The 20,778-nt window shown below is 38.7% G+C and overlaps 2 protein-coding genes and 1 non-coding gene across 7 annotated transcripts; 2 read left to right on the plus strand and 1 right to left on the minus strand.

Annotated features, from left to right (window-relative positions):
• The first annotated feature begins 2,480 nt into the window (after positions 1–2,480).
• LOC103707244 (translationally-controlled tumor protein homolog) lies at positions 2,481–8,148 on the plus strand. 4 transcript variants are annotated; one of them, XM_026804719.2, is made up of 6 exons: positions 2,509–2,686; positions 3,165–3,548; positions 5,945–6,018; positions 6,418–6,546; positions 6,641–6,798; positions 6,900–7,257. In XM_026804719.2, the coding sequence occupies exons 2-6, from the start codon at positions 3,527–3,529 to the stop codon at positions 6,952–6,954; spliced, it is 438 nt and encodes a 145-aa protein (XP_026660520.1). In that variant the 5' UTR covers positions 2,509–2,686; positions 3,165–3,526; the 3' UTR covers positions 6,955–7,257. The 4 variants fall into 4 exon arrangements, with proteins under 4 accessions (XP_026660519.1, XP_008789873.1, XP_026660520.1 ...); XM_008791652.4 differs by lacking the exon at positions 6,900–7,257 and adding an exon at positions 7,833–8,148 and having other exon boundaries at positions 2,518–2,686; XM_026804718.2 differs by lacking the exon at positions 3,165–3,548 and having other exon boundaries at positions 2,481–2,686.
• LOC113462736 lies at positions 4,751–4,855 on the plus strand. Its single transcript, XR_003385771.1, has one exon. It is a non-coding gene; the product is annotated as a small nucleolar RNA snoR99 (small nucleolar RNA).
• Positions 8,149–8,818: 670 nt separating the features above from the next.
• LOC103707246 (universal stress protein PHOS34) lies at positions 8,819–14,321 on the minus strand. Of its 2 annotated transcripts, none has more exons than XM_008791655.3 (4): positions 14,019–14,317; positions 13,818–13,912; positions 11,983–12,101; positions 8,819–9,095 (listed from the first exon to the last, which is right to left on the minus strand). In XM_008791655.3, the coding sequence occupies exons 1-4, from the start codon at positions 14,224–14,226 to the stop codon at positions 9,008–9,010; spliced, it is 510 nt and encodes a 169-aa protein (XP_008789877.1). In that variant the 5' UTR covers positions 14,227–14,317; the 3' UTR covers positions 8,819–9,007. The 2 variants fall into 2 exon arrangements, with proteins under 2 accessions (XP_008789877.1, XP_008789878.1); XM_008791656.4 differs by lacking the exon at positions 8,819–9,095 and adding an exon at positions 9,103–11,912 and having other exon boundaries at positions 14,019–14,321.
• Positions 14,322–20,778: the final 6,457 nt, after the last annotated feature.

Here is a 20,778-nt window from a genome sequence, read left to right on the forward strand (position 1 = left end):
CTGCTGAATGGGATGGTGATTTGATTTTTTTTTTTAATGCATGGATGGGATTGAATAGGAGAGGGAAGGAGTTAAAAAAACAAGGAGAGAGAGATCGGGTGGAGCCCAAATATCTGATAATTTGATGTTAGAGGATTCGGACGCCAAAAGCACTAGTGTTTGATTATCTGAGTTGCCAAGAAAAATAGATGTTTCATGAAGTTCATTTTTTAGAGCCACCAACATGGTAGCGCAATTAGAACGGGGCTAAAATTTCACCGGAGTGACCCAGCTTCAAAACGCACGGGCGTCGATTAAACGGGAGGATCGAATGCCCCCTGTCTGCTTTGCCCGGTGGATTCGCCATCTGATCCGCCGGTATTGAGGTGGCGCTGAGGTGACGTACTCACACGTAGTTAATGAATCCAGTGGGAAGAACTCACGGGTCGAGAAGGGTACGCGGAAACTTGCGGTCTGCATCGAACATTTCCTGGTAGAAGGGGGCCAGTGAGGGCTGCTACGCGGGTGAGGTTTCCTCTTCCCCCTATTTTTTGAATAAAAAATAGAATACATTTTTTTTAGATGATGATTAGGGCTCTAAGATACAGAAATTCTAAATTTAGGAGCATCTCATTAGACGATACACCGCGCAGCGGGCCAAATGCATATATGTGCCAATGTACTAGTGCACTAAACTCGGATCACGAGTGCAAGATCTAAGGTGGGATATCCAAATAAAGCGAGTGGGAGATGGAGAAAATAAAATGGAGAAGAAAATTATGAGAGGAATTCTATAGATTCTATTTATATTGTCAGCTCTTACTTAACTCTCTAAAAATTTTTCTAATTCTTTTTCACGGCCTCTCCATTAGCCCGCATAAACATCCGAGTACCCTGCATAGAGTTGGAAGTGGGCCGGGCTATACCCCTACCTGCCCCAATTTTTTTTCAGGCTTCGGGCTGAGACTAGGCCCAAATATTTTTGGATCATCCATACTCAAGCTTTGGGCCAGCCCGAATTACCCATTTGAGCCAAAATAGGTATGGCCCAAACTCGATTGATGTTTAATGTTTCATAAAATTGTTTCACAAATAAATGGGCTAACTAAAAATTGGGCTCTCTCCTATAATACATGCAAATGATATATATACAGTATTCTCAGCTAAATCTATTTTAATTTGTTCTTTACTTCTTCATTAATCTCTCTTGATGTGCATTAGGACCGATCATAGCTCACCATAAGAGTCCTCCAACCAGGAATTTGCCATGAAGCCAGCGTACCATCGGTCATGAGCAGCCACTTGGCATGCCCAAAAGCGCATATGCAAGTTTGAATTTCGATCCTAAGTGATCTCCGAAATCTCGCCGAATTAACATATAGGGCGTGATCCGCGTGCAAAGCGTTCGCGCCTGATATTCAGGGCGTGCGGAGGCTAGCCAATCCCTAGCTGACCCACATGATTGAATTTCATGGCGACAAGTACTCTCCTTCGCGTATGCAACCAACTCTTTTTTTTTTTTTTTGCTTAAACATGCAACCAACTCTTTGGGGGACCTTTTAAGTAAGTGCTTCGATTCCCTGACAGACTGCCGAGAATCTCCTTCTGTCCCTGAGCATCGTTCTGACTTAGGCACCGGAAGGTCCTCTGCCAGACACACTACGACAAGAAGACTTCTTCATTTTTGTTGTTTCAGATTGGAGCGCGGTCACCAAACCAGACCCCCGGCAACAACCATCCATCACAAGTCTCAGCCAAACACAACGATTGTCAAATCCCCTAGCACTATCGCATTGTGCTCTCTGCACCTAGGACAGGTCGGTGCCCAACGACAACATCTCTAAATAATAACATGCAAATATTAATTGGTTCGGGCTTAAATTCAGGCTCTATTTTGAGCCTTGTTTGGGTTTGGGTTCGGGTCGGTCCTAAACCGCGCCAATGACATACCCGCGCTTAGGACAAGCCAGTTCCCAACAACAACATCTCTAAATAACAACATACAAATATAAATTGGTTTGGGCTTAAATTTGGACTCTATTTTGGACTTTGTTCGGGCTCCGGTTCGAGCCGGTCCTGACCCGCGCTAATGACAAACCGAGCCCAGTCCGAAAAATAAATGGGCTTTACATTTAAACTCAAATCCAATCTGAACTCTTTCGAACCTAGCCCGAAGTCCGAATCAACTCGAGCCTATTTCCAGTCCTAACCTTAGAACTTACCCTTATTCTAGTGTCCTTGGATTGGGCTCAAGAGGCATGTCTAACCCCCTCCATCCCCCCTGGACAGCGAACTCGAACCAGACTAGTTACAATTGGATTGATTTCGGATTCGATCTAAAAGTGCGCCAATCATAAGAATCCCATTAGAATTTGGTCAGCCGGATTTCCAGTGTGAACATCTTTGAGATCAGAATTGATCTCGCCGATCGGACGGACCAGCAAGAGAGAAAAAGAGCCCGTGATAAACTCGAACACCTGCAATGGTCTCAATTATAGCCAGCGAAACCCTGCTCAAATTGTACCCAAAAAAAAAAAAAAAAACCCTGCTCTAAACCCCAAATACTCTCGCCGATATATAATCCCTTCGGCCATCTTTTAGACCCCCTCTACTCCTTCGCCCTTCCGCTCCTTCGTCTATTCGGTCACCTAGGGTTAGGGTTTGCTCTTTGGAGGAATCATGCTCGTCTACCAGGATCTTCTCACAGGTAGTTCGCCGATCCGCCTGTCATCTTTTGTCTCCGTTGACCCTCTTTCGATTAAGCCCCGGATCTTAGGGAAAGATGCGACCTTGCAGGCTGTAGCATTAAATCAAACAATTTTATTAGTTAATCTGTGTTCTTTGTTCTGATCTGCTGTAAAGCTGTCATATTTTGGTGATTATCTGTATTTGGTCATCTTTTCTTTTTTAATTTTGGGATTTAATCTGTTTAACTGACCCCTTTTCAATTGGGGATTTTGCGATAATGAAGGTTCCTTGTGAGATGGGCTATTTTAGATGGTATGGGACCAATGATAGGGATTTTTGCCTACTTTGTGGCTATTTTAATTCATACTTTGAGCTGTTTTTGCTGCTGTTGTATATGGATTTGGTTTTTTTTGGCATAAAAATTTATCGTCTCTTAAAAGGAATAGAATGTTTTGCAAGAGTATGATTTTTCTGATAATTATGTGATGTTCATGCAGCTAGGGGTTATTTCTCTTCTTGTTCTGATTAAGGTGGAGCTGACATGAGGATAGGAGAAGGATGAAGTAAATATTAGAATAAAATACTAAAACTATTTATCTTTATGAGAGCATCAGGTCCTCCAATTAAAAAAGTGGCTATTTACAAGATTGATAGAGTTGACAGAAGGCAGGGAGGGTAGGACTGGAATGAGAGATCAAGGTGGAAAGTGATTACTTTGTGATCTACTTCCAATCCGCTATCAGGGGATTGCAGGTGGACGGTTATTTCATCTTTCTGTAAGCCATGATTTGGCCCCCTGCCCTGGAGATTTAGTGCTTCAATTTGTTGCCATTAAACCAGGCCATCTAGATGCGCTGTAATGATTTTCAGAACATGTCAAGGTATGGAATTATGCTTTATAAAGTACTAAGGTTCTTGGATGGATTTGGACTTGTTAATCAACAAAAATAGGCAGAGCCATACTGGAGTATCATCTATATAAAGGGGGTTGAACAGTAGTTTGACAGGATTATAGATGCTAACTTGCTTGTTCTTCTGCCTTCTTCCACCTTCCATCTCTATCCTTTCCTTCTCTCTTCACAAACACCTTTACAGCTGCTAGTTTTTTCCTCCTTCTAGTTAAACTGCTAATACCTTACATCGCATAATATGGCGTATATGAAGATCCATGTTTATATGGATAGTGTATGAAGCTGTTGGTCCTAAATGACTAGGGCATTGTAGTCTAAATTCTTTCCACCAGAACTTTTTATTTCCTTTAACTAGCTATGTAGGATGCCTGTTTGAAAGAAGATACTTTTTTTATGAGGCTGAAGATTGATCTATTGACTTACACCATTTAATACTCAAATCTGATAAAAATATACTGATTGAAAAATGAACTTAGAGAGCCATGAGATTATAGTGCGAAAAGACTATTCTTTTTTCCAACACTTCAGAGGATCCACAACAACAATGAAGGAGAATTTTGTAGATGCTTGCTTGGATTTACGGGGACCCAACTTGGAATGGTGAATCTAACAGAAGTTGAGGAAGATATGTTCGAAATAATTTCTGCATCTGTAACTGGTGATCTCTTTTTCGAATGAAAGAAATTGGTCAGTGTGTCTGGACTGTCTTGTTCCAAAAAATCCAATTGTTGCTCTGTGCTTAACTATCTGAAATTGTCTCACGTATAAATCTTGATTACATACTGTAGGGACATTCATTCCCTCTGTTTGTATGAGGGATGCCGGTGTAAGGGATCCTAAAGGCAATCAACTAACTTAACATGTTCTTATTTGAGAAAGTTTGCTTTATTGATGCACAGTTTTGTACACACTGTCACCATATGGTTGTCTTTAAACAATATTGTGGTATTTTCACATCTGGATAGCTTGAATAAGCAATTTCGCTTGAACTTTCATTTTTGCATCTTGGACCTGGAGGGCACTGAAGGATGCATTATGGAAGTATTCATCGAAAAAAACTATTTTTTTTCATTTTTTCTGTTTGTTTTTCAATTTCATGGGGCCATTAGTTCATAATAGCAAAATGTTAATATTGACTCTGGGAAGTCATGTCTTCCCCTTTGGCTTTATATATGCCTTTAAGAATGAACAAGTCCCTAATATTAAATTATCATTAGTAACACTCTTCAGCTACTCAAATGATGTGATTTTAGCTGATTGCTGTAAATGGAACATTTTGATACATTATAAATTACAAAGCTGCTTTTCTAAAAGGCCAAATTCTTGTTTAGTTAAAGTTCTAAATGTCGACGTCTCTAAATGCTCTCCGTCTGTCTTGTGTGTTCCTCAAAATTGCTCCTGGTTTCTTGGTGTAATCCTTGCTCAGTTTCAGCAAGATCCTCAAATGACTTCCATCTATGTGCACAAGAAAATTAAGAATGCCTCTTAATTGAGTCAACCAAACAAATATCAACATGCTTGACATTCATCCATGGATGCCTTTGATACAAAGGAAAGAATCTAAGATAAAATGCATGCAAACATTGTTGAAGATCTCTGGACAGTTATGTAACACCAAGGGGCAAGCACATGGGTTCAACATATATGGAGGCATTAATGGGCATGACATAAAAATTCATAAGCATTTTAAAATATAGAAGAACTAGGATGTCAGAATCTCATGGTTGTACTAAATTTTAATTTGTTAAGCTCTTGTTTGTTTATTTTGGAGTCCAGGGTTACTGAATAGTTAAATGATGAGCACCTTCTCCATACTTGTCTCGCATGCCTATTGATCTTGGACCTGTATAGGTCATTAACTTTCAAAAAGACAAAAAAGTATCACTTTTCAGTTACCACTGCAGCTCAATATTCACTGACATAAAGTATGAAAGGTATTGATTAGAAACGGTAATGTGTACGGCCCTTGAGTTTTTCCTTGTTCTTCAGGTTTCAACTGATTCTGAAACTTTGACATCCTGGCTCTCCTATCAGCAGAATGTTTCTCTTTTCTCATCCAACTACTATAGTCATATCTCGATAACTCCTGTTAGTCATTGTTTGTCGAGAACCTTGACGTTGGTATGGATTCTCTGTAGCTAAATGAATAACTGTATATTTGGGCTTGAGCATTATCTTCATAATGCCTGTCCTAAGGATACTGCTGAGGTCTATTTTGTGGCTTAGGCCATGTAAAATTACTTTTGTATGTAAATAATGGTATATTTGTTTTATAGATTCATATCTGTGTTTTTAAGATTATGATTTCCCAGTTTTGATCTCCATGTCACCTGTTAATAGAAATAATTGTGTTTAATGCAATTCAGGCGATGAGCTTTTGTCGGACTCATTTCCCTACAAGGAAATAGAGAATGGTATGCTGTGGGAAGTTGAAGGAAAGGTCAGTGTTGTTGGCCATATATTTGCCAGTATAAGTTTTTTAATTATCCATATTATGAAATTTAATTGTTTGTCATGTGTTCTTTTTTTTCCTTGTGCGTGTATTTGTCTCCATAAGTACTTTGCATTTATGCATGATACATTGTGGATGTGTGTGATTCATGGATTTTTGATGTCTGAAGTTTTTCAAAACCCTATATGTTGGTGGGTGCTATTTGCTGGATAAAAATTTTACTGTACATCTAAATTGTTGCTGATCCTCCAACTCTGTTGAAGAAGTTTTAATATCTTTTTCTGAGCAAGAAGAAATTTTAATATCAAATATGAAACTTTCTGAAGTTGAAAACTGTCATTGCATTTGATAACCTAGAAATAAAATTCATCTGGCATTACTTGACAGTGGGTCGTTCAAGGAGCAGTTTCTGTCAACATTGGTGCAAACCCTTCCGCCGAAGGTGGTGAAGACGACGAAGGAGTTGATGACCAGGCTGTTAAGGTGGTCGATATTGTGGACACTTTTAGGCTTCAGGTCAGTGCTCCTCTTTTTGGTTGAAATTATTTGTTCAGTTTTAGTCTGAGATATGTATGTCAAATATATTATGTTGTCTCATTTAATTTTACAGGAGCAACCGGCATTCGATAAGAAACAATTTGTGACCTTCATGAAGCGATATATCAAAAATTTGACTCCTAAATTGGATGCCGAGAAGCAGGAGCTATTTAAGAAACACATAGAGGGAGCTACCAAGTTCTTACTTTCAAAGCTTCGTGACCTGCAATTGTAAGTGTTTTGATGAACAAGTGTTTGACATTTTTTTAAGAATTTACTCATATGTTATATATGGAAAAAGCTTCACTGGTCCGCTCCTTTTTCCTGCTCAGAATTCCAGCGCGTGGTGATTGGACTGGTACATGGGGCCTGCTGTCACCCGCATGACCCCTGTGTACGGCACCAATTCCCAGCTGCCCTAAGAGACTGGTCCACTGAGCAGAGAAGGGAGTGTGTTGGGAAGCAGCAATCATTATACATTTATATATAGGGATCTATCAGTTATTTTATTTAGTAATTATTTGCTGTCTTATTACTATTGAACTGGGTACGATAAAGCTATATTTTGTTTGCTTTTTTCGGTTCTGTTCTATGAACTACTGTTACCAACTTACCATAACTATCCAGCCTTTTCCCTACTATTTGGTGGTCGGCCTTCTATGCAATAAAGTGCTATTTAGTATAGTTCTGCCATGATAGCATACGTTGTTTTCCTTGCAAATTGAATCTATGTTTCTTTACCGCATTCTATTCATCATAGATTATAATGATATTTCCCAATGCACTGTAGCTAGATGGGTACTGAGAAATATTCATTTAAAATGCCATGGGATGACACCATCCTGGTTTTTTCGAAGCGTTCCAAGCCCTGGGACGGTGGATATCTCGTTCCATCTCAGTCCATTTCCCGACTCATCCCGCTCCTGACACTCATGATAGTGCCCTTTGCTGGGATGGTGGAATGCACCCCATTCCTCCGGTTGGCGCCGGGTAAATCCTGGTTGAAGAGCTCAAGATCCATGTGGATTTATCATTATGCACTTCTTCTAGGTTCCATCATCTTGCAGTAGTTAGATGACTACAAAGGTTTGGTAACCTCTCCCTTGGGTTCTGTCATCTGCAGGCGCTACGAAACTTTGATTGATTGACTAAATTACACGTGAAAATTTAGGGCATCTTACTATTTATTGATGTTGTTATTGTAGCTCAACTTGCTATATTGTGTTCATCTGGCTGTCTTCTCACATGGATTGTTATTTTGGCAGTTATGTAGGTGAGAGCATGCACGATGATGGCTGCTTGGTCTTTGCATACTACAAAGATGGTGCCACTGATCCAACATTCTTATATTTTGCCTATGGGTTGAAGGAGGTCAAATGCTAAGACTTACCCAACTCCTGATGAGGATTTACTGTAACTTCAGCTTATTTATCATTTACCTGTTTTGTTTTGAGTGAGACCTAGAAGCAATGCCTTTCCTTTTAATATGATTAGAGTATTTGGATTTTGCTTTGGGATATTTAGTTGGAACATTTGGTGATATTGATTTGATTGAGAAATAATTACTATTTAGTTTATTAATTTCTTTCCTGTCAGAATTTTTTTGTTGAATTGCCCAGATTCAACAAACCACAAATGGCCTGGTCTTGTATCTCATGTCTGAGACATGAGATTATAGGGATATGCAGTTAAAGTTTGGATGGTCGAAAGCATGTGATCGTGTAGGGGCAGTGATGCATCAATATCTGCTACAGTGACAGTAAATAGATTCAAGTTATCAGTGACTAAGCAGCTACTTATGCTTTTTTTAAATCATTTTTTATTTTTTTTAATACTCCTCTGCTTGCTGGCCTTTAACTTTTAGCTGAAGTGAAGCATGATGATGCTTGACCATTGGATCCATTAGTAATATATTGGTTTGGACTGGAACGGTGAAGGCTTTCCTGATATTTATCCCGTGCTCAATTTATCAGAACCTGCAATTGGGATTGATATGAGTTAATTGCTGTGTCCATTGTGGTTTACAAAAATATTAAAGTATCAGTTGGATTGCTTTGTTTACGGGGCATAAGAATGCTCGAGGCCCTGTGCACACGAACAGTTTCTCCTGCTTCAAGGAACCTTTTTCCAAACATTGGGAGCAACCAACAAGAACATTTTTCCAACATAGCACCAGAGTTCCCCAGCAAGTATGATGTTACAGTTTCTCCTGCTGCAGGGAATCTTTTTCAGCACCAGAGTTCGGGAAAGATTAAGAACAAAAGATAAAGCTAGATATTGCTATATTCAGTTCATAAACACTGCTCAATACACAACAAAGAACAGAAGCAACTATAAGATATATGGACTGGTAGTACGAAAGTAACTTGCTATTATGCAAGAATTTTATTGGATATATACGCTGATGGAGACTGCATCTCCTGCTTGTCAACTAAATCATTTAACCCTTGGACTTGGGTTTCTTCACTATCATCACAGTGCAAGGAGCATGATGAGTGCAGTAATCACTCACGCTACCCAAAACTGCCCTGCAAAAGTTCAAGGGCAATCCGACGTTAGCTGCTGTGTAAAACAGACTGAAAAGAATAGGCATGCATGGATCATTTTCTACTTTGTCTCCTTTTAACTTGATCTACCACAAAAATGTAGTTAATAGAATCTTGTATTGAGGATATTTTGTTTAGGTATGAGGTAACAATCAAGGTGTTTGTTGTTAGAGTGATGCTACAATCTTTTCAGATAAATCTGAGCAGCCAGAAGTGTCGATCGCCAAATCTTCTCTCTTCCAAAAGATTGGACTTCACATGTTTATCAGAAAATCAATTGGTTCCTATTTTCTCAAAGCTGGAGCTCTAGCAATTCTCTTGAGGCACTTTTGGTGCCTTTCTTTTTACCTGTTTTGATCTTCTCCCTTTCTGGGATGTTGTGATCTTCATTCTCTTAAGGAATTTCGGCTTCAGCTCATTTCCTCTCAGAAAGAATATTTTGCTCAGATAGGTCCATGATCATTCGCTTGTTGATACCACATTATATATAGAACTGTCAAGTATGATCAGCTTTTGTCATTTGCGGTTTAAAGCACTTCATAAAAATTAACATTTTTGTTCTCCTGAATCAAAATTTCATATTTTACACTTGCTGAATTTTATTAAGGTTTGACACAATTATTAAAAGATAACAATAATATAGTTTGCCAGTCCTAATAATAAAGGTTGTCAACATGAAGTCAAACAATACAAACCAGAGTCATTTCAGGACTTTGAGTAAACAAAATGGGAGACCCTCTACCCTTTTGCCCTGTCAATCTGGGCAAGTTTCTGAAATTCCATCACTCTTCACCCAATTGGCAGTATACTTCCAACTCCTGGAAAAACCATCATTTCTGTACTCTGTACCACCAAATCAACCATCAAACAGTAAGTGATAGTGGTGTCTGTTTTCTGGTATCTTTGCCTAAACCCCAACACACAGAAAAAAAATCCTATCCATAGCATATCCACTTTGTAATTCAGTGTTGTTTAGGATTTCAAAAATTAGACCCTCCTTACATCACACGGCTCGCCTCTTTCACCTGATACCTATCCTCAGTTGTTGAAGGTTTGTCACATGCAAGGATGGACCTCAAATTAACCAGCAAGACAGGATTTAGGCTAGCAGGGGACTTGGATCTTATACCAAGTCTGAACCAAGCTGAGGTCATTGTTAGTTTTGGAAGTATGAAAGGAAAAGGTCGTCAAAGCCTCCTCACCCTGTCATCTCCAGATCTCTAACATTCCTGTACCTATATCTCTTTATATAAGTCACAGTATGTCAGATTTGTAAATGATATAGGTGCTGATTGATGAAAAAAGGACATAGTTATATGTTAAAAAATGTGCAAGGAGAGGCTTAGAATAAAAGCCTAAAAATCACCAGGGTGGAAACACATCTATGTAAATGAAATTGCAAATGAGAACCAACATAGATTGCTGGCCAAGAGACAGCACAGAGAACCAATTTCGTTATTTGGATACAATGTACAAAAGGGTAAAATGGTAAACAAAATCATAGTTAAAAGATCTAAAGGTATATGGATAAGAAGAGATGCATCTTGTATATTATATGACTAGCACATGCCTTGGTTCAAATTCTATGGAATAGAATAGCACCAGCACTGCTGAATATTTGAATGCGGGACAATGAAAACGATACAAGCTGATAAAAAATGCAGCAAAAATTGTAGATATTAATGATAGTTACTAAGATTTGCAAACTTGGTATTGGGTACCATACCGGTATGTTACCCGGTAGTTCTAAAATAGCGAAATTTGGGCATCCTTATACATCACATGTCTATTAAACAATCAAAAAATGCTCATGTTCATTGAAGTTCTGAAATAGTGAAATTGCTTGGTTGTCTCACATAATAAGTGGTTATTATAATTTTCTTTGTACAAAAGTTATGCCCACTTAGATATGTCGCTGGCATTGCCATAAATTTGTTCACATATCCTGCCAAGTAACACAGGATACAGAGTACAAGTTCCCCCATGATTTGTTGTAGATGGTGATATAGCTTTAATTTTTTATTTTTGAATTGTCAACATAATTCTTTGCTTCTCATGGTGATTTAATAACTACTTGTGCGAATACAAGACAACTAAATGAAACGATGCAGATTAAAAAGTAATAATACTACTTGGCCAGGTTGACATTTCGCGACCTACTGAGTTGCACAAGTAATATTGATACCTATTGAGCTCATAAAAGTCATAACAAAAGCAAAGAAATTATAAACAAAGTCGAAAGATGATATCCAGACCATCAATCGGAGAAATGATCAAACAATATCCGGTCTCCTTTCCAGTTGCCACACATCTCCCATCTACTTTTTTTAGGATTATGAAGTCCAGCCTTATTTGAAACTCTTCTGACTTGATACACTTGGACATCAGCCAAACATTCATAGAAATGAATATATCAAATTGATTTAAGAACATTTAGATTTAGAAGATCCCTATTTATCAAGTTAAACTAAATCCTAGTGCTAAAGTGTTGTTAGATCCTGAAAAATTAAAACTACCTTGGAATTTAAGTTATTAAGTTTAATAAATAGCCGATTAATTAGAGAACACTCTAAATAAATGCTGTTATTGTAAAATCTTAATCTTAGAATGCATCCCACACAGAATGCAATTATTAGTGTCATGACATGGTCAGAACTCAAGAAACCAGAAACAGCTAGATACTTCTGCTTTTCCCAAGTAGCTCATCTATCATAACAATCATATAACACTTCAGGAATTTCAATAAGTAGACTTCTAGGATCCTTGCATCATGAACTTCGAATTGGCAAATGAATGGCGCTGAAAAAATATGACATTTCTGAGACTTTCCGCAAAATCTACATAAAAGAATTTAATGAAAGAATCCTACCTTTTTATTGCTCCATAACCATGGCTGCCCAGAACCAACATATCAGCATGGTGCTTTTCTACTGCCTCACAGAGAACATACCTTGCATCTCCTTCGACCACCTCAACCAGTGGGCTCAGCTGCAGTCAGGGCATACAAATATGGAAACTCCAAGATTTCTCAATATACAAAACAAGAACATGTCACTTTAGGGGAATAAATGATTTTATGTTCTTTAAGACAAGGGTTTACGGCCCCTTTAATTTTATTGTTAACATTCAGATAAAGCTCTAGGCACAGGACAGCAAATGTTGGGCTTTATTCTTTGAATATTTCATGCATTTTATTGCTTACTCAGTGTCATAGTTGACAACAATTAAGTTTATCTAAATTTGGAGGGGAAGAAAGGTACACATACACCACAACAGCCCATGCTAAACCTGAAGTAGCACTTAATAACTTTCATACAAGGGGGTCCATGTGGAAATAGCCATAAAATGTCTGTACATGTGCTGATTTGTGCCAAAGCCAAGTCAAGCCACATTAAGTTCTGCTTCAATTGGGTCCTTGTGTATTAGCTCGGGCTTAGTGTGGAGCCTATACTTTAAAGCCTACTTCTACATTTGAATTTTGTTTTCTGTGTTGTCCCTACTTAAAATGAATGGAGCTTCATGTTAAAAAAGGTTATGTAAAGAAGATGAAGAACAAGAAGAAGATAAAGAGTATGATGCTCCCCTAAAAGAAACTAGAAAGTAGGTTCCGCTATAAACTTCAAGTTCATGGAAACTGAATATTCTTTGGTTTTTTGACAAAGATAAGGCTAGCCTATTCACTTTCATCGATTCATTGAGAGAATGAATAAAATACATTAGGAAATTAAGAATGAGGATCGAAAACTGGAAGAATAAAGTAAATAAATAAGAAGGAAAATTGGAACGACAACTCAGAGAACTGAGCATTGTCTTATGTGAATTAAAGAGCTTCCATAACTAGGATTTACAACAGGTGTATAGAACTAAAGAGTTTATTTCCCCATAGCTAACTTTCTCCAACTTCCCCCTCTTATTTCGAGAGGCAAGAAGTCGAGATCATGCAGTGGGGCGCGATGCATGCATCAAGAGGGTTTATCTCTGTCATATTCCCTGCTTAGAACTCTAGCATACTAGATTTCAGCTCAAGATGTTTAGGGAAAAACTTGACCAAAATCACCTCAGTTCGAGTGCCAGCAGCTAAGGCCTCGACCTATATAATCTAAACATGTGACAAATGGATGTTTGAATACTGTCCTAAAAGAACTTATTGTTCAAGGAAAATATATTACTTATTCATTGAGCAATGAAACTAAAAACTTGAGAGTACCAACTAGTACAGTTGGTATAGTCTTTAGGGGCAATCACTTCGATTCATTAATGAAGGCGTATGAACAGAAGTTTCAACTCTCAAGTCTCGACGATAATTACGGCAACATGCAACATCAAGTTGCTCAATGCGGAGAAATGTTATATTCCAGTATTTAGTTTTCTAGGATTCCTTTGGTGCATTGATATTCTCCATACCGCCCCTGTCAGTACCTGTTCATTTCTATATGATCATTTTGGACTACATGCTTGCATTGGTTGGTAGTTCAAAAAATTTTACGGGGGAACACAATCGCCAACATTGAAAATGAAGCACAAACTATCTCAAGAAACCCCTTCCCCAGTTTCTAATTCAATTTAATTTGTCTTCAAGACTCAAAGCCTCTTAGATAAATCAAATCCCCAGGAGGAGGATGAACAAAAAAAATTAAGCAATCAAATTGCAAATCATTTGCTCCAAGAATATCTAGTACTCAAACATCAAGCTCTAAAGATTACCGATTTGGCCTCGCAGACCTCCCTAGCCTTCTCCACGACCCTCGCCGCGCTCTTCCTCAGGTCGGCATCCACAAACGGCAGTACATCCACAGCCCCTGCACACCAAAGAAACGATTTTTTATCGAAGATTAATAGCAACCCCCACCGCCAGAGCAACAAAACCCGAAACCCTAGCAAAGAATAAGGTTCGGGGAGGAGTACCGGGCGCCCCGACGGCGAGGACGGAGGAGGGGGTGGGCTTGGTGTGGACGATAACGAGCCTAAAGGGCGCGCTCGGGCCGCGAAGCTTGGCGGAAAAGAAGTGCTCAAGGGTCCACTCCAGAGCGTAGTAGCTGTGCTCGCTATCGTCGATCCCCATCACCATGACCATCTTTTCCTCCGCCGCCTCCTCATTCGCCGCCGCTGCCATCTCTCCGAGAGGAAAGCCCGGGAATAATCCGACACGCCCCGCGGTCGGATAGCGTCACGACGCCGCTTAAAGAAAATGACCGTACAGATCTTTGCATAAAATTTCTCGATCTGCCGTTCGTGTTTAAAATATTTCTATTTATTTGATGGTAGATTTGAGTAGTCGCTTAGAGATTTTTATGAGGATGTCAGGATGTTGGAATATATAGGCTTTCGTATGGGAGGCGGTGATACGGATAACGAGCAGCACGGAACGATGATTGCTAAGACGTGGGATCGGAGGTTGACATCATCAGCTGTCCAGTTCAAACAGCGTATCTGCATAGCAACTATTCAGCACGTGTGTCACCATGTGGGCCTATTTAAAATATATTTTTTTCCTGAATTTTTTTCTAAAAATTTAAATTTATGTAAATATTTTCTTAAGATTTATATTTATTTCTGCATCCTTATAAAATACTATTTTTGCACAAATACTTCCAATATAATGGTTTTTCTAACACCATTAATAAAAAAAATAAATATTTTTCCACATGGTGCACATCATACAGATTCGTGTTTAGAGTCCTGCCTGTAAAATTTGTTTCTTTCCAAATATCTAAAAAAAAATATATTTTTACATGAATATCCCTCTTAAATACCAAATTTTGTATGAATACTTACATATATACCCTCGCAAAACACTTGTTTTGCTATTCTATTTTTTTTTAATCCTTATTTTTGCCTGTATACCCGCACTAATGCCGTTAAAAAATTAATGATTTCAAATTAAAATAACAAAAATACTCCTAATGAACAGATGTGCAAAAAGAAATATTTATATAACGATCATGATGGGGAATAAAAAAATAGTTTCAAATTTTTATTTTATTTTTAATTAATCATTGATTATAATTCAGCTAAAACTTTGTGATTCCTATATATCCTGGAATCATTATGGAGTTGCAATATGAAACATAGGAAACAAAAATCTAATGATGAAAGTCTCTATGATTCATTCCTTGTACTACAACCTCGTTTTTGTATTTTCATATAGTCACCACAAAGCCATTATGTGGTCTCTTTATGAAATAAAGGAAAGGAAATTTTAGATGAGTCTATGTTCACTTCATTACTATAACAAAACTCAAAACTCATGCATGTTTACCATAGGACCATTTGGCGACCATTGCATAGAACATAACAATTGAAATTTTATATTTGGTCTCTCTATAGTTCATCAATTATACAAAAAAAATATGTTTCTATACGGTGAACACAAAAAAGAAATATGGGATTACTATATGAAATAAAATAATAAAATTTAATGATAGGTTCCTCTGCAATTCAATAATTACATTAAAATCTATGAAATAAGGAAAATGAAAAATGGTAGCTGATGACTTGGTTAGTTGGTTATAATAAAACCTAGATTTTGTACTTTCATATAGAGTGACCAGTATTCTGTGGCCACTACACAAAACATGGAAAACTAGGTCGGATAATTGGTCACTTTGTACTTTATTAATTATAATAAAATCTAGATTTCTTATTTTCATATAATAACCAAAAAAACATTATATGCTCACCATATCAAACTAGGGGTAGGATGGCTTGGCTCGAATTTCAAATAGGGTTGGGCATGCCTGAGATCTCGAACTTGAGATCAGGTTCAGATTATAAAGCCTAAATAAATTTGGCCCAGACCAAATTTTCGATTTAAATCCTGACTCGGCCCAGCCTGGCCCTAAACCGCGCAAAATCCAACCTACTTGAACTCATAGATGCAATTTCAAAAATTAGAAATATAAATTATAAGAATCATATATGGCATGATAAGCTAATAAAACCGAATTTCGAGAATGAGAGTAACACTAGGATGCACCCATTGGACCATACACAAAATTTCTCCTCCCACTTTCCACAAGATGATGGGTCTACTTAGCCAGCAACATTTGAAAAATAAAAAAATAAAAACTTTTTGCGTGACTAGATATTTTTCTATGGCATTTTGACTTAAAATTGAAATCAAAGAGCAAATACTAAGTTAAAGCAAGAATGCTGGCCATATTTAGTTGTACACAAGTGGATTGAAAGTTTCCAGTTTTCAACACTATTATTACGATACAATGTATTGTTCCTCCAGTAACGCATCAGCACTGCAGGAGCATCAAAGAAGTTCTGATTTTCTTTCTAGCAAAATGTTTTCCCACTGAAACCCAAGACCCCTGAGTGCCAATGGATTTGTCAAGCCACCAAATCGCAATCATGCGCTTGGCTGTTCTTTGGACGTGACAGGTGCATGGGACCAAATTGTAAAGCCTTCCACCCGGGGACTAAATTTAAAGCATTCTACTGTCCATTATATAGGATTTGCCTTCAAGTTATCCCACTTGCATACGGTTTTAACTGAAATTTTGAGAAATACGGTTCGGTTAAGATTACAAATTTGATGAAACCGAAACTGAAACCGGTTCGAACCGAAAAAAGAACTATTTTACCCCTCATAACAACTAAAAAAGGGCTAGTTTGAGGGGCATTTTGGAAAACAAAAATTATCCCTAACACTATATATACCTCTCCAAATCAATTTTTTCACCATACCACTCAATCTTCCAATCTCTCTCTCTCAATTTTTCACTCTCTCAATTATTCAATCTATTCTAATTCTCTACACATTTCATAACCTTCCCATATTTTCATTTTTCCCAATCCAATTATCAAAAATATCTTCCTCCTGCTCAAATAAAGACAAGAAAATATATGTTCCAAACCCAAATTCTTGGAATCCAAATTACCGACCCCTCTCTATTGATAAGTAAATAATAAAATGAGGTACAAATTATCATTTTTTATTAATTACACAATCTATTTGTATTTAATTTTTTTTTCAAATTAATTACACAATCTATTTTTTTTCAAAATTTTATAACCGGAACCGGAACCGTCTATAACCGGAACCGGAACCGGCGGTTCTAGAATCGGAACCGAACCGACTATTTTCGGTTCCGGTTAAGGTTCTAGATTTTTGTGGAACCGGAACCGGCGGTTCTATAATCGGAATCGGCGATTTCGAAACCGTGGTCAGGTCTATTTGCCAATGGATTCGGTCACAACTTTTAATGTTACCCGTTCAACGGACATGATGCATTCCACCAAAAAAAATGTCATCCTTAATTTGCAGCCTTTCTTTAATAAAGAAGCACACGCGATTTTTCTGATACCTTTACTTATGTAGATAGAGGCTGGTGGCAGACCAAAGTTAGTGGATGCTCGTGATGGACGGCCCATGCCATTTGGCTTTCCAAAAGAGCCACCTTTTTCCACGGAATTGGAACCACAGATCCTAAGAAACTACTTCCACTGCATTATTTTTCTAATCAAAATTCCAGTTAATAAGACTTTTTTGCTTTTTTTTTTCAATTTATTTAAATATTTTTATAGTGTTAGACTAAAAATTCCGTAGAAATTGGATCCGTTGGTTCATCCATCTTCTAAACCTACGTCAGATCCTAACCTTTAGATTGCAGAAAGAAAATAAAGATCTTTATGAATTTTTTCCGCAAAATTTGAGCTGGGTGGTATTTAATTTATATAGGGCCATATTTAAATGAAAGGTTCAATCCGTAAATTATATAAAAATTTTTATTTAATTTTATAGAATATTCAAACAAATTTTTAGTTTAACTTTATCTAACCTTAGATACTCACATTACTAGCCAATGGTACCACCATAGAACAAGAGAAAGGCAAAGATCATATTCACCACCTTGAATTCAGATTTCGAGGAGAGTGGCTTAGCTGCGATAAATAATTAAGTGATGATTACGAGCTAGCTCAGTCATCCTGGAGGGTGACTCGACCACAGTCATCCAACGGCGACTATCTATTGCTTCGAGACATCTGGATAATGATGAAGGATGATGATCAGGCCTTTCAAATTAAGCATGTATTCTGTGAAACCAATGAAACTTCAGATTGGATAGCCGCCCATGTGACCAACCATTCGGATAATATCTTATGAGCCGGAAATGGAAAGCTGCTTCGAGCACTCCGAGATATTCAGTTTTCTGATTTTATTGGATGTATTCGTATTTGTCAGATACGGATTATCAGCCCTAGTAAAAAAAATAAATAATTAAGCGGTGATAGCAGAAATTATTTAGAACAGAAAATAATGACAAATCCATTCAAGAAATGTGGTTGGTTTTGATTGGGTAAGTCAAAAAAAAATACAAAGTAAGATTTATATATATATATATATATATATATATATAAAATAAAAAAAGAAAGCAAGAGAAAAACCTTCCATGCATAGAAATTTAGTTGTGGGGTGGAGATTCTGCTGCCCCGAACCTGGGGGCAGGGTATCCATGCAGAACCTTCATGCACTCGTTTCTTGGGACACCTCAGCCCGCACCCTGTAAGCATCGCACTGCATTGCATGTGCACCCCACACTGTGTGCCCATGGAGTGTGTGGCGTTGGGTGCACGCAAAAGTTGGTGCATGGACAATTTACCCAAAAAAAAAGGTTGGTGCATGGGTACGATCACAAGCCACAGGTCACGACAGTGCCTGATCCGAGACAGCTGAACCCCACGGAGTTGGATGGCTTGATTTGAAAGGCGTGCCGCGTGAAGGACACGGCTTGACGTGTGACGTCGGTCGGTGGAGACCACTCGACGAGTTTTCGGGAAAACTATCGCAAAGCGCGAAGCTTGCAGTGACGGCTTCCACACGTGATCTCGTGATTCTTTTCGTGTTTGGTGGTGGTTACGTTCACGAGATACTTTAAATATGGTTCGGCCCTTTTTAACGGTGCATCACGGAGATGGCACGGCAGCCGTCCGATGAGAAAAAGATGGGCACTCCATCCGTCCGCCTTCGTGGACTGGAGACCATGAATGCTCCTCCTATAGGTCTACCATTTAAAGATAAAAGCTTGTGATCGGTTAGGTACTCATTGGACAATCTATTAAACGAAATTGAAATATAGTAGTATTCAATGTTAGATATTGCCATAGAGTCAATGACCAGAAGCATGCAACCAACCAGTTTCTGGCATTCACATGTAGCTCTCTAATCAAGGATGTAATAGCTTGCAACCCTCTAACATCCGATTCCTTGCCTTCTTGAGAGCTTGGACAGGGAAAAGTCTATGAAAATTAGGTTATCGTGAGTTCAAACCTAGGTCGCTGCTATCTCATATACATATAATGACCTCGGCACCCTTAGCATTTAGTTCCATCACCATAAAGACACACACATATATATGCACATACATGCAAGTACGTGCACGCGCGCATATATATATATATATATATATATATATATATATATATATATATATATATATATGTGTGTGTGTGTGTGTGTGTGTGTGTGTGTGTGTGTGTGTGTGTAGAGAGAGAGAGAGAAAGAAAGAAAGAGTATATCTAGAATTCTAGATTCTCTAAATTCAATTTGAGAAAAGAAACAAGTGTTATTCACTACGTTGGATAATGTCTAATTAAGTTGCGTCCTTGAAACATGTTCAATAGATAGTATATCACTAAAAAATATAATTGCAAAAATATTGCTAGTCATCTATCATCAGCCATCATCAATAGAATTGGAAAATTTTCTTAAAATATTAAATTTAATTAATATGGTTAAATTATTCATCAAATTCGAGAATAACACTTATGATATTTATAAATCAATAGCTATGAGCAAAATCTTCTCCAACCTAGAGTATGTGTTGACACCCAATTATAACAGACTTGAAGCCATTGTTCTAGTGTTGATAAAATTAGTACTAGTTAATGGTTTTATGATCTTGAGTTGGAATTCCTAGAAGAGGTTGATTATGAAATTTATAATATCTTGGATGCTTGAAGCCTTAAAAATTTTCAATAAGAGCACGAGCTATAACGATTAAGGCCCTGTTTGGGGGAGCTTTTGGAGGGCCAAAAAGCACTTTCTGGTCCTTCAAAAGTACTTTTGGGGGGAAGCTCCAATTTGGAGTTTTCCGAAAATGCTGTTTTCAGCTTTTTCGGAAAGCTGTATTTTTGACCAAAATATTCCCATTTTAAAAAAAAATTTCCTCCCAAAAACCTCTCTCTCACCGTCTCTTTCTCTCCCACCCAACCCCACTCCCTCTCCCCCGCCGCCGCACCTCTCCCTCTGCCCCGCCGTCGCACCCCCTCCCTCTCCCCTGCCCCCATGGTGGGGAGGTGCCGAAGAAGAGGAAGACGGGTGGTCTTCCCCTTCCCGCGGCCGCCGCCGGCGACGATGTCCCCGTCACGGAAAGGAGCGGTGCCGAAGAAGAAGGAGGTCCCACGGTGGGAAGGGGCCGAAGAACAGGAAGAAGAAGGGGGCGCCCTCCCCCTTCCTGCAGCCGCTGGCGATCACGACCCGCCCCCCTCCCGCGTCCGCCACGGCCCGGCCCGGTGCTGTCGGCCTCGCGGGAGGAGAGCACTTCCCTGGGGGCCAGCCGCGGCCACCGCCGGCCACGACCCGGCCCCCTCCTGCGGCCGCCGCTGGCCACGGCCCGGCCCCCTCCCACGGCCGCGGCGGCCTAGCCCCCTTTCG

Source organism: Phoenix dactylifera, chromosome 13 (assembly GCF_009389715.1).
Source record: "Phoenix dactylifera cultivar Barhee BC4 chromosome 13, palm_55x_up_171113_PBpolish2nd_filt_p, whole genome shotgun sequence".
Lineage (NCBI taxonomy): Eukaryota > Viridiplantae > Streptophyta > Magnoliopsida > Arecales > Arecaceae > Phoenix > Phoenix dactylifera.

What these genes read in the sequence shown, in the direction of transcription:
- LOC103707244 (XM_008791651.4), top strand. Translation starts at nt 2,659, where the DNA reads ATGCTCGTCTACCAGGATCTTCTCACAG. An exon ending in TGTGGGAAGTTGAAGGAAAG is followed by an intron (nt 6,019 to 6,417) that starts GTCAGTGTTGTT and finishes ATTACTTGACAG; the next exon opens with TGGGTCGTTCAAGGAGCAGT. An exon ending in TGGACACTTTTAGGCTTCAG is followed by an intron (nt 6,547 to 6,640) that starts GTCAGTGCTCCT and finishes TTAATTTTACAG; the next exon opens with GAGCAACCGGCATTCGATAA.
- LOC103707246 (XM_008791655.3), bottom strand. Translation starts at nt 14,226, where the DNA reads ATGGCAGCGGCGGCGAATGAGGAGGCGGCGGAGGAAAAGATGGTCATG. An exon ending in CCTCGCCGTCGGGGCGCCCG is followed by an intron (nt 13,913 to 14,018) that starts GTACTCCTCCCC and finishes TTTGGTGTGCAG; the next exon opens with GGGCTGTGGATGTACTGCCG. An exon ending in GGTTATGGAGCAATAAAAAG is followed by an intron (nt 9,096 to 11,982) that starts GTAGGATTCTTT and finishes GAACTTTTGCAG; the next exon opens with GGCAGTTTTGGGTAGCGTGA.